The sequence below is a fragment of the Sander lucioperca genome, chromosome 9, assembly GCF_008315115.2.
Source record: "Sander lucioperca isolate FBNREF2018 chromosome 9, SLUC_FBN_1.2, whole genome shotgun sequence".
Classification (NCBI taxonomy): Eukaryota; Metazoa; Chordata; class Actinopteri; order Perciformes; family Percidae; genus Sander; species Sander lucioperca.
The window spans coordinates 40,364,070-40,377,173 of record NC_050181.1 but is presented as its reverse complement, the minus strand read 5'-3'; the positions used below and the strand labels follow the sequence as shown (position 1 = coordinate 40,377,173).

At 41.1% G+C, this 13,104-nt stretch overlaps 2 protein-coding genes across 4 annotated transcripts; both read left to right on the top strand.

The window, feature by feature from the left end:
* The first annotated feature begins 674 nt into the window (after nucleotides 1-674).
* On the top strand, nucleotides 675-4,477 carry si:ch211-227n13.3. Of its 3 annotated transcripts, none has more exons than XM_031306849.2 (6): nucleotides 675-802; nucleotides 1,304-1,381; nucleotides 1,482-1,963; nucleotides 2,841-2,916; nucleotides 3,026-3,154; nucleotides 3,256-4,476. In XM_031306849.2, exons 3-6 carry the CDS (start codon nucleotides 1,516-1,518, stop codon nucleotides 3,650-3,652), a joined length of 1,050 nt encoding a protein of 349 aa, XP_031162709.1. In that variant the 5' UTR covers nucleotides 675-802; nucleotides 1,304-1,381; nucleotides 1,482-1,515; the 3' UTR covers nucleotides 3,653-4,476. The 3 variants fall into 3 exon arrangements, with proteins under 3 accessions (XP_031162709.1, XP_031162707.1, XP_031162708.1); XM_031306847.2 differs by having other exon boundaries at nucleotides 690-890; nucleotides 3,256-4,477; XM_031306848.2 differs by having other exon boundaries at nucleotides 713-802; nucleotides 1,288-1,381; nucleotides 3,256-4,477.
* A 1,457-nt stretch (nucleotides 4,478-5,934) lies between these two features.
* Nucleotides 5,935-7,696, top strand: LOC116055083 (C-X-C chemokine receptor type 4-like). Its single transcript, XM_031306852.2, has 4 exons — nucleotides 5,935-6,026; nucleotides 6,145-6,353; nucleotides 6,457-6,740; nucleotides 6,856-7,696. Exons 1-4 carry the CDS (start codon nucleotides 6,012-6,014, stop codon nucleotides 7,449-7,451), a joined length of 1,104 nt encoding a protein of 367 aa, XP_031162712.1. The 5' UTR covers nucleotides 5,935-6,011; the 3' UTR covers nucleotides 7,452-7,696.
* Nucleotides 7,697-13,104: the final 5,408 nt, after the last annotated feature.

The window sequence follows — 13,104 nt, the reverse complement described above, 5'->3', positions numbered from 1 at the left end:
CACTCCCGCGTCAAATTTTACGCACTATGCAAGTAAGTACGTAGTGTACGAAGTGCACTTCAGTTAGTACATTAAGGGAAGTGCGCGATTTGAGACATGAATATATGTATATGAATAGCTAAACATTTGGGGCGGCCTCTAGCTCACCCAGTAAGAGCGTTCGCCCCATGTTGGCTGAGTTCAAATCCGACCTGCTGCGTGTCATCCCCCGTCTCTCTCCCCCTTTCATGTCTATCCACTTTCAAATAAAGGGAAAAGCCCCTAAAAAAATAATCTTTAAAAAAAAAAAAAAAAATAGCTAAACATTCGCAAATAACTTACATAATACCACAACGGCATAGAGGCTATGGGCATGAATGAGAGCGAATAATTAGAACTGTTTAATTTTTAATGTAAAATGTTTTGAATATAGTAGTTTCTATAATACAGACGCTTATAACCCTTTTACACCTAACGTGGTAACTCTTGTTTCGGCCGCCTGGTGTGTTTTTGATGTTTAGACTGTAAAATTGTCCAAAAAATATGCAATGACTTAGTTTTATTATTTAATATAGCGGCAATACACTCTTACATCCATGGTAATACATCCATAGCTTGGCGTGGTGGCGTTAACGCGCCATTTTTCTTTCTTTGGTCTAACAGCAGTAGAAGAAGAAGAAGAATGACCCAACACGCAGCCGCACTCGGCAGAGCATCTTCCGCCGCGCGCATCTTCAACTATGTCAAGTGTTGTCCTCGAGCAGTGAGCACAACAAAACACAGGTCCGCGAGCTCAATAGGGGATTAGCCAGTATGTTAACAAGTAAGCGCCTCGTTGTGTTGTAGCTGTTATGCCAGTAAAACAGTCCGAACATGCCAGATCACGTAAACTGTGAACAGTCTGAGGAGCAGTAAGTTTTAAAGGCATAGCCTAGCTTCAGTGCTGACGGTGTCGTTGTTGATCTCGTCCCTGAAAGCCTTCAGTCTGCGTTGTCCACGGTATTTTAGTTTGGCTAGCTAGCTTAGCCAAGATGCTAAAATGATCTTAAGGGACGTAGCATTTTATGGAGTGGGCAAAATACAGTTTTAGTTATATGATGTAACGTTAGTCAGCTACAATATTTACACGATGCAAGTAACAATACTGTGTAGATTGTAAAGCCCCTTAAGGCAGATTTGTGACTTTGGGCTATATAAATAAAATTGACTTGACAATTGAGATCAAGCTGAAACAGTATCAAGATCACATTTTAATATTGTGCTGTATTATTTCCCTTCCACTGTTTTGATTATCTGTCATTAAAGTAGTTTGTTGTCTTTACAGGCCTGCGACTGAAAGCGAGTTTGAGGCAGAGGGCTTGGAGTTCATTAATTCATCATCCATAAGAATAGAATATTATAGGTGAGACCACATGGAAACTTGCTGTGTAGTGAACACATACAAATGTATTACACTTTGTAGGTGCTTGATTACAGGTAGTGACAGTTGCTCTCTTTTACAGTTCATTTGAGTATTGTCTGAAGTGGAAGAGACCCATGTATCGCCAACGCCCCTCCAGACTACCAAAGGCCTCCAAGAAGAGCCCCCAGAGAAGTCCCAGCCCAAATGAAGAAGTTATCCAGCGCAAGTTGAGGGGTAAGAGACAGAGGACAGGCCTGAGGAAGATCGGAGCTGGCGACAGCGTAGTCAGTAGAGATGAGGAGAAGGACCGTGACATCATCGACATCATTAACAGCACACATGATGAAAAAGATATCGCAGAGTATGAAGGGAAGTCTGTAGAGGTGACTGATGAAGGAGTGGACGAGTCAGATGAAGACTGCTGCTCTGTTACCAGCAGCATAGCTTCTGGTCCTTCCTTCCTACGTGACGCCTCTCCCAAGAAACCGAGGCCCTCGCAGGGCTTGTGCTCAGACTGTCAGAATCTCTACCAGAAGGCAAAGAAGAAGAAAGCACCAATTAAAAACAAACTCCTAGACAACGGTGAGTGCACTCAATCATTGTTTTAGCAACAATGCAATGTGTTTTGGGAGAAATTGGGCCATTGCCACAGCAAATACTAGTACACAGAAAAAATGGCTGTATTGTGAATAAGATCAGATGTAAAAGCCATAATAGTTATATTAATGTTTCAGTACACACAAAGTACAAAAAGCACATTTCCTCCCTCCTGGCATGCTATCCATCCATCTAGATATTTAAAAATATTTGCTTCTACACACAAAAACAATTGTGCTTCTTGACTCATTTTTGTGGTCAGCGGGATAAAAAGTTATGATGTGGTTACTGTAGGAACTCATTGTTACCATTTTCACTTGCTAATAATTCTTGAGATTTATTTTCTCTCGTAAAGTCTGCCAGTTCTGATGTATAAGTATAAATTAAATTGTATTAAACGGGAGTCAAAATCCTTGTATGTGTACACATACTTGGCTGATAAAGCTGATTCTGATAAGAACAGTGTATGTATTGGTATTTTGAATGATGACTAAATGACTATAACTTTTAGAATTGTTTTCATTTTGTGTCAACTACCACTTTTAAACAGAGAAAAACATCTGTGTTTTTTCCTTCCAAAGCCTGTCATTACCAGTTCACACTAGTGTTTTGAGACTTAAGAACTTCCACATTCACACAGTACTCATATACACTCATATGTCACATGAGGCCACTGCTGACGTGATCAACCCAAACATCTCTGCTTTCACTGTCAGTGTAATGTGTTCAGTTCAGTTCTGCATTGCCTTAACGGAGGTGTCACTAGAAAGCAACACACAGAGATCATTCGGCGGGTCAGTCTATATCCAGTACACAGATGCATGCTAACATGTTCAACATCTCTTTCTGGTTCTTTCTACAGATCCCAAGTCCCTGACATGTGACCAGTGGGTCCTGATCAAGAACTGGAGACCTAAGAGGCTGCCTAATGCAAGAGGGTAAGGCTGCTTGTATGTGTGGTTACTGGCTTTAAGGTGGAACACCAGTAGCCATGAAAATGTTTTTGCTTTCAGCTCATTATAACTGTCTGCACCTCTGTTTTGGCAGGAAGCTTTTGCTCCATGTACAACTGGTTAAGAAAAGACTTAAGGTCAACAATGGTGCAAAGCAACCTGCACAATGTGTGGAAGAGGGAGAATCATCAGCCTGTTCGAGGCCGCACACTTTCCTTCGGAGGTAATGCTTCTGTACACGTAACACATTTCCTAGCGAAGCAGATCAATGAGCCTGTTTACATAAAAAATGACTTGAATGTGGTGCGTTTTTGTGTGTGTCAGGAACCTTAGACGGCATGTCAGAGTGCCAGTGAAGAAAAACAGGAGGAAGAGGAGGAGAGATGGTACTCAGGATCCTCGCGCCACTAAGCAGCAGCGTCTCCACAGCAACAATCACAGCCAACACATCAGTATTGGCAGTACCAATGAGATCGGTCTTCACCCGACCAGCGGTCACAGTAGCAGTCCGGGTTTTGAGGGTCGTAGCGATCAAGAAGTCGACGATCAAGCGGACACAAATCTGAATGTTGGTTTGATTCCCTCCACAGTCACCCTGACAACCACCAAGCCAAGCGAGGTCCCACCCAAACAGAAAACACCAAAGAAGAGGGGTGGATTCAGAGACTTGCTTGTGCAGTTGCGCGGCAACAGCAACATGATCGTCCGAGAAACATGTTAGTGACGTGACTCTGACTTTTTTTAAGCTACACTTTAACAGCCATTCTGGCCATATTGTAGCTTTGACTTATGATGTTTCCTGTTTAGCCTGGCTATTATTCTGTTCTAAACACCAGTCTGTAAATACTTGCTCTGGTGTACCTGGAGTCATACCTGTACCTATAGGTCTGAGTTTGTTGGCAAAGTACTGCTGCAGTTCCACGTACTTGCATGTTATTTATTTTTTTGAATTTCAAAAAGTATATATTTAAAGTTTTTATTTTTACATTAAAGCTGTTTTTACTGTATGCCAACGATAGACAGATTCAAAATGTTCCTTACAAGTAGACCTACATAAGCACTTTCAGTAAGATTATTCAGACGACTATTTATAGCTGTGTCCCAATTGAATAAGACATACTAATTCAATGCAGGTTATGAGTGTGTGGTTGCTTTACAATAGAAAAGTGACTAAATTAAATATATTTTTAAAAGTGCTGTTGTCTTACAGTGGAAGTCGCGGTTTGACATCCGACAGCGTACGGTTGCATAATTTTCTCTTTGTACAAAATATTAAGGAATATTTATTTTAAAAAAAACAACTATAAAGATCATATTGTATAGTAGGGATTTGGGACACAGTGTCTACCTACCCTAGCTGTATGTATAAAAAAAACACTGTTAACTAAGAATATTATAAATAAATAGCAAGTGGTGGACAGGAGCCATGTTCTGTAAGATGGTAAAGGGATCTGTTGGTAGTATTGGGCAGTGTAGGACCCTTTCTCTAGAAGCCCACATGGTGGCGCCACTTAATGCAGGAATCAGCACTTTGGTTACAGTATATCAGCCGTGTGCGTTTTTTACAGAAGACTTGTCCGAAGAGAAAAGTACAGGTGTAATTAATAACATTAATGATCATTTAGTGTCCTAGTGAGCCAGTATGCATATTAACCAGATCTCTGCACCTATAAATCTAAAGTATTGACTAAAGGAAATGACTTACACCTGTGTGTGTCCTGTAATGAGAGCTCAAAGTCTGCTTCAAAACAAGCTTACTATTCAGCAGCATAACCCCAATTAAATAAGCCAGTGCAGATACTGAGTCATCTGGCTCATTTTGGTGAGGGTAAATCAGGAATAGGTCTTTATACACAGCAATGTTGTTTTCAAGATGTTTCTGCTGATACCAGTGAATGTGGAGGAAAGGGTGGGGTAAATGAGCAAGAGATAAGGGACAGAGTTGGGTCTTGAAGGCTCGGCAGCACTTATTGGGGGGGGGTTGTTGCTGTTTACTTACGGGATTATTGAATTGGGAGAGGATGGGGATTTAATGTCAGAACTGCCAGTGCCAAGACAGGAAATGTGTGTCTGCTGACCGACTGTATCACACACGTGGATGCAGTGTAAATGTAAGCAGTGTGCCACCTACAAATCAAGTGAAATGTACAAAGCAGTAGGTGCTCTGATTGACTGGACTCCTACCAACACATAGCAGCTGGCAAATCGCAGCTCCAGCTGTTGCTCTACGCTGCTTACGCGTTTAAATTAAAACCGTCATGAACTGGAAAAGTTAAAGCAGGAAGCAACTTAATTGTGAGATGGAACTTGATAGAATGAAAAATGAGTAAAGAAATAAAACATCCCTTTTTAAAGTATTTGCTATTTCATTTCAAAAATCCATTATATGTTATTAATTTAAAGACAGAATGAGGAAATAGAAATTTTGTCAAATTAAATTCCTTTTTGTAGTTTTGAGTTTTATAATGCATTTTATATCATTGATTTAAAACATCCTGAACATCCTGCTGAAACATTTGTAAGTTTGCTTTCAGAAAGGTGACACTAATATCACACAGACACACACTTATTCATTGGCAGTGAAAGATCAGATAAAGTCTTACAGCGTTAGCAGAACACAGTTTATAATCATCTCACATTCCTCTTCCTCTCTCAGTGTCTGCTTCTCATATAAGACAGTAACGCAAAAGCAACTATGTTCACACTGGTGGGGGGGAGCTGAAACTCCTGCTTGTCCTGATCAGAGCATGGAGTTTGGAGACACACTGTTACACACACACACACACACACACATTACACATTGTCCGATTCTCTTCGGCAGTCTTTCCTATTGGCCCTTTTATGACAAACCAGAGGTCTCAGGGCCAAAACAATTCAAGCAGTGTGCCCACACACACAACACAGTATCCTGTAATACAACCACTATCAGCACCTGACACCTCGAAAACAGGAAAAACGTTTCAGCAGGAACACAGATGTGTTGCAGTGTTTAGGGGCGGAGCATGAACACAACTATATATCCCCTGTGAACAGAAATCTCAACTTCACTCCGTTGAGAAAGGAGAAAGACTGCCTCCGTCATGTCGTACTATGAGGTAAGGTTGTCAGTGATGTGTAGGCAAACGTGTGAGCTTTTGCGTAAATTCACAAATATGTGTTTAGGATTAATTGTTGTTGTTTGCTTCCTGCCCTTACTCATCATCATCTCTCCAGCATATCGTCTTCGACTATGACTTAAACGACACCGGCTCAGGTTCTGGTTCTGGTGACCTGGGAGGGGATCTAGAGGAGCCCTGTGACGTGGAGCATGTGATGACTGCTAACATTCAGCAGGTCTTCTTGCCTGTTGTCTACGCCCTCATCTTCACACTGGGCATCACTGGAAACGGCCTGGTTGTCATAGTCCTGGGCTGCCAACGCAGGTGAGAGGGGGGTTGGTGGTTGATCTGATGAATCTCTTTGTGTCCTTAATAAGAACCAATAAGAAATAGGCTTAATGATTTCCTCTCCTGTGTTTATCTACAGGTCAAAGTGCAGCCTCACAGACCGATATCGCCTGCATCTCTCGGCTGCTGATCTTCTCTTTGTTCTGGCTCTGCCGTTCTGGGCTGTGGACTCAGCCCTGGCCGACTGGCGCTTCGGAGCGGCCACCTGTGTTGGTGTGCACGTTATCTACACGGTCAACCTGTACGGCAGTGTGCTCATCCTGGCATTCATCAGCCTGGACCGCTACCTGGCAGTGGTCCGAGCCACGGACACAAACACTGGTGGGCTGAGGCAGCTGCTGGCACACAGACTGGTTTATGTGGGTATGTGTTGAAAGACTGGTTTGCTTTCTATTTCTTTTTTTCTTTGCAACTCTCCTCTTTATTTGTCTTGTTTCCACAGTAGCTAACTTCTTTTAATCTTCTTCTCTCCCTGCAGGTGCCTGGCTGCCTGCTGGCCTCCTGGCAGTGCCTGACTTGATATTTGCCCGGACTCAAGAAGGAGGCGAGGGGGCCACTCTGTGCCAGCGATTCTACCCAGAAGACAACGCTCCTCTCTGGGTTGCAGTCTTCCACCTCCAGCTGGTTCTGGTGGGTCTGGTGATCCCAGGCTTGGTCCTCCTGGTGTGTTACTGTGTCATTGTCACCAGGCTGACCCGGGGCCCGCTTGGGGGCCAGAGGCAGAAGCGGCGAGCGGTCAGGACCACCATTGCTTTGGTTCTCTGTTTCTTCGTCTGCTGGCTGCCCTACGGAGTGGGTATCTCTGTGGACGCTCTGCTGCGCCTGGAGGTCCTGCCCCGTGGCTGCAGCCTGGAGGCCGTCCTGGGTGTGTGGCTGGGGGTGGCTGAGCCCATGGCATTTGCACACTGCTGCCTGAACCCGCTGCTGTACGCTTTCCTGGGGGCAGGGTTCAAGAGTTCGGCCCGAAGAGCCCTCACTCTGAGCCGAGCCTCCAGTTTGAAGATTTTACCACGAAGACGCCCGGGGGCCTCCACGACCACAGAGTCAGAGTCCTCCAGTTTACATTCCAGCTAGTGTTTGCTTATGCTGTATATATTTATATTGTGTGTGTGTGTGTGTGTGTGTGTGTGTGTGTGTGTGTGTGTGTGTGTGTGTTTAAGGTGTCTGAGAAAGTAAGGAGCAGTCTGCTGGCCCACGACTTGTCTTCTCCCTCACTGTCAGGTTTCTCCTGTAAATACTGTTATATTATATTTGTTTTCAGGGCTGCTGTGCTTGATGTGTACTGTTGTAGATGTTTGTAATAAAATATACAAAATACCCATATGTGTGAAAATGTCTTCTCTTGTGAAAGAAGTATCTTGCTTCCTGAGTGAAACTATGAATTCCTGGCTTGTACTTTAACCACTCAACCACAGCCAATGCCATCCTCACACAAACTTCTTCTCAGTGGGTTAGATAGATATCATTAAGGCCCAAATTACACAAACAATTCCAAGCAAGCTAATGAGATGGTAGATGAAGGCATCTCAGCTTTATCACAGAAAACACATTGAAAAGGAACAGGAAAGGTGGAATAGGAAGAAACAAGCGTGAAACAAATCTATTTGGTCTCACACATGGTTTAAATGTAAGCCGACAGCTGCCAACGGTGTCCAAGCCTGCAGATTGTTTTTGGGAAATACTATTGTTTTACTTTGTGTTTGGTGTTCTTGGGGGCAGAGCTGGTGGTTTACAGATACAGATTCTTTTGTCAATTAGTTACCATTGTGGCTTGTCTTCCAATCTTCATGATCATCCACTTGTCTCCCTTTGTATTGATTCATGATCACTCAACCGCCTGCCATCTGAATCCACTGATCCAGAGCATGGGCATGTTCTTTCGAAAGATGAAACTGCTTTTTAGAATGGGACGTGTGATAGCCAGATGTATATGAGTCACAGGTGTGAGAGAGTGTGTGTGTTTGTGTGTGTGAGGGCATGTGTGGATGTTTTGGGGGTGCAGATTTATGCTGATGATATAAGCAGTTTGCTTCTTCTACGTGAGAGAAAAAGGAGCATGGAAGGGTCAGGAGGTCCATTTTTACCAGTATCTCTCACACACACACACACACACACACACACACACACACACACACACACACACACACACACACACACCAAGTGCTTCTCACAAACCTACTTCCACTTGGAAGTGAGAGAAACAGAAGCTGGAAGTTTACAGTGTCCTGTTTCCTGGAGCAGAGAGGAGAAGGATGAAGAAGAGAATTGTGAGAGAGACGAAAAGGAAGAATACAGTAAGTCAGCACCACAAGGGTCGACACTATGGCATCATTATAACTGTGTCCTAGTATGTGCTTATGTAGCTTTATACAGAAATAATTTCATTCACAGTAAATGTAGAAAGAAAACTTACCTATTTCTTTATCATATGTTATGCCCTTGTCTCTCTTACACACACACACACACACACACACACACACACACACACACGCACAATGCTTCTTCTTCTATTCATAGTGTATTCAAAACAGGAAAGACTTCCTGCAGCTCATTTTAGGAAAAACAAGCAGTTAAAACAATCAAACACCCAAGTAGCGCTATAGAACACAGAGAGCTGCTATAGAATAAATCAGTTTAACAACATGCAGGCGAGACACTGAAGGACATCATGAACCAGGTATAAAGGTGATGTGTAAACATACAGTAGATATCTAGTTTTAAAAGACAGGATGTTCTTAGCTCTTATGAATGATACAAATATAATATTAAGACCCAATCATAGATTTTTGAAGAAGACGAGATTTGAAGACACATTTTCATGAAGATTATAGTGTTGTATCAGGTCAAAATGTAATGTCCAAAACTGTGGCTTATGACCAAATTACATGAATATCCCATGAGCCTCAGCTGTACTTCATGTTTAGGGTTAATTTGCATGTTAGCATGCCAATATGTTAAACTAATATGGCGAACATGGGTAAACATACCTGTGTAGCATAGGCATGTTAGCATAGTAAAGTGAGCATGTTAACATTCACGTTAGCATTTAGGTCAAAGATGCGCCTATAAAAAAGCCTAACAGAGCTGCTAGCATACTGGTAGACTGTTAACGTATTGCTTTGTGGATTCTATATCAGCCCTACATTCAGAGAGGTGTTACCTTTATCTGTCTTGTAAATATGTTTTTTGAAAAAAAAAAATCAGGATGTTAGTAAGATGCAGTTTTCTCAGAAGAATTTTACAGCTCATTTTACATTAGCCCAGTATAGCTTGTTTGTGCAGTTAACCAAAGGCTACAAGCATTAGCATATTGTGTTGGTTTGCTTTGTACTCTAGCATATTAATAACAAACAACAGTGTGCTGAGTTACAGATTTAATTTGGGGGGTGTTTACACCCACATTAGTCACTTAATTTTCAAAACTTGGCAAACAATACTGTCAGAAATCTATGATCCACATGTCCCACAGACATCAGCAGACACTGTATCCTCCCTGGGGATGCTTAACCGGTCTGTACTACTACCAATTTTACTTCTTGCTAGGTTTAGGTGGGCTTTTGCCTTTAGCCTGGTTCTCAGCAAGTAAAACAAATGCTCATCTTGATTTACTGACATGGCAGTCAGTAATATTCCATTGTTTGGCCAGAAAATGCATCTTGGTTGCCTTGTCAGTATGTTTAACATAGCTATCATGCTGTATTGTTCTATAGATGGTGGTCCGTGTATAAAAAGGGCTACAAGCACTGCTCTGTTCTCCCTGTATGTGAGCCACCAATAAACTTGAATGTCAGCACTCGCTGTTTCAGTGTCACCATGTGAATACAAATACACCAGGAAACAACTCTTTTTAAACCATCTCTCCCCACTTCTCTATCATATCCTGATGAGGTACATTTATGCTGCGTATATTATATTAAAAGCCTTCCTCACCAAACTTGATGGCACTGATGCTCTTGCAGTGCATTTGTGTTGGTTTATGTGTGTTTGCCTACAGATGGTCAGGTTCCCTCATATTCAGACAAGCTGAGCTTCCTGCTGCTGAACAATCGTGGGAAAACCAGAGGTCAAGACAAAAGGAGAAATAAAGAGGGAGAGAAAGACTGGGCTGCATCCAAATGGCCTGCAACAACTTCCTGCTTTGTTCCTGGTGGATTAATACAATGTGACAGGTGAAACCAATAGCCTGCCAGGAGTGTTTGTATTGACCTCAGCAGGTGGAGACGTGAGAATGATGTGGGAGCAGAAATAGACATTAATGGAATAATAGAGTAGAAATCAGTATTTGTTGGTCACAGATGGTCCTGGGTCTGAACTCTGCAGAGGTTGACTGCAGACTTTTTGTGTGAGTTTGGATGCATTTTTATGTTAGATATCATCCAGCCATTGCCCTTGAGAAAGCATAATGTAGCTGTAATCATATTCAGTGATATATGAACAAACACACATGAACAAATCCTTACAGTGTGTTAAAAGGCATCTCTTAACTGGTTGTAGACATGAACAAACATAGGCAGGTTTGTAAATGTGTTCAAATCTTATAAAGAAATGTTGGGTTTGAATGTTTATTCTTAATTTTCGAAATGGCAGTTTCACACACAAAAAATTAACTAAAGGTCCAATACTAGATTACTCCCAGAGCTTTCAGATGTATCTTATGGCCTTCATCAGAAGATGCTATTTGCTCAGTTGTCACTGAATTTTTATAAATAGATAAATACTTTCCTCATGAATGGAATATATAATAAATGTATATATAATAAACAAATACTTTATATTTCACATCAGATAAATTATGAAGACTTTTGTATATATATATATATATATATATATATATATATATATATATATATATATAGTATAGTGATGTACAAATGGCCCTGGTGATAGCAGGTAGTTTGGTGTACTTTTTGCTTTTCCCCTACCATTATAACCACTAGTATTAAACTATGGTGCATTGCTCTGTTTCTTTATTCTTATTACAAACTGCCCCTCTAGTGGCCATTCTAAGTCACTACACTACATGGTCAGTGGTTCTTGGGTCAAGTTGTATTACGCAGTAGCCTAAGTTACATGGAAAATTGAAAATAGTTTTAGAAAGCCATCAACTTACTCCTATTGTATGTAATAAATCATGATGAGACAGACACAAGATCTGAGATTAGGGATTGTGACTTCCTTTGGGTCCCGCACACTCCTCTTAAGAATACAGTTTAACTCTGGAAGTGATACTCCACCCAAATGCTATCTTTTGAATATTGAATATTCATTCCCTGTATGCTCTCATCCTTCATAGAGAACAGCTGCTGTCGTCGGCTTGGGTTCAGGATTGCAATGGTGGCAAGTTAATTACAGCAAATAATTTGTGGAAATGTCTCAGACCTCTTCGACAGCAGATTCTACTTCTTTGCTGTCCATGTCCTCAATGTGCTCCAAACACGGGTCTGATATCTTTTTACTGGTTTACGATTACATTTGGGATTCAATACAAGATCATCCTCTATAAGACTTTGAATGGTCTTGCTTCATATTAGTGAACTACTAAAACATATATCTCTGGGCCCACAGGTCCTCTCTGAACAAGGCCTGCTAGTTGTACAAGACTGAAAACACAAGGGGACTGTGTGTGCTGTCCTGGGTCCCAGGCTGTGGAACAGTCTCCCCCTGGGACTCAGGTCAGCAAACTCTCTTGGGTGCTTTAAGTCTAAGCTGATGATCTATCTCTTTTCTAAATGTTTTTTTGTGCTCAATGTGTTCTATTTTGATTATTATGCCTCTAATTGTTCTGTTGTGTTTGTGTTGGACTTGTCTTTTGTTCTTCAAAAAAAGGTTTCAAACATGAGTGGTCAGTTAGGAATTACAACACTACATTTATTATAATTAACACCAACACGTCTTTGATATTGATAAAATGATTATCAATATCAAGATCTACAACTCATTAATGGTGTGATTTACAAATAACAACAGTATTGAAAATATATGTATTAAAACCGAGATGTTCTAATGCTGTTTTTTTTGCTCTGGAGATTAGTTTGATGAACATAATATGGTCAAGGCAGACATGAAAACAAGCTAACACATTCAGTGAAAATCATGAAATGATCATATGTTTATTGTGCTCTTGCAGCCACTGTGAGAACTTACAAATCCACATTCCTTGGTGGGAATAATATAGATATTTAAACAGATTTTGAATGGGAAGTATCGGGAAGTTGTATTATATGATGTTTCTCTATTGAGGTGACTGTTGATGAGTGAAGAACTGTGAATTATGTAATTATATTAGAATTATGATGTGTCGTATGGTTGTGTTTACTGCCCTACAGTGGTCACAGCGGGGAACTGTAGCACTACATTCAATTTAGGCACATATTAACAACACTGATGCTACTAGGTAGGCTAATAATCACACTAACGATTTGTAGGCTACGTGTGGATAATAATGATTAGTGATATTAACCCTGTGCAATAACACTGAGTTATTATTCTCTCCACCATCTATTTGTTGTAATAATGCAAAAAAGATGATGTATTATTAGGGATGTATTGTTAGGATTAGAGAAAGCTATCTGACTAGACGACAATGTGAGTAGCCATGGACAATCATAATCTATTATGCATTTCTAGCAGCATTTTGCAAAACTGGAAACGAAACATAATTATTTTGAGGCTGGGACCTTGTCCGTATTGTGTCCACCTTAAGTGAAATAATATTGAGCAACTGTTC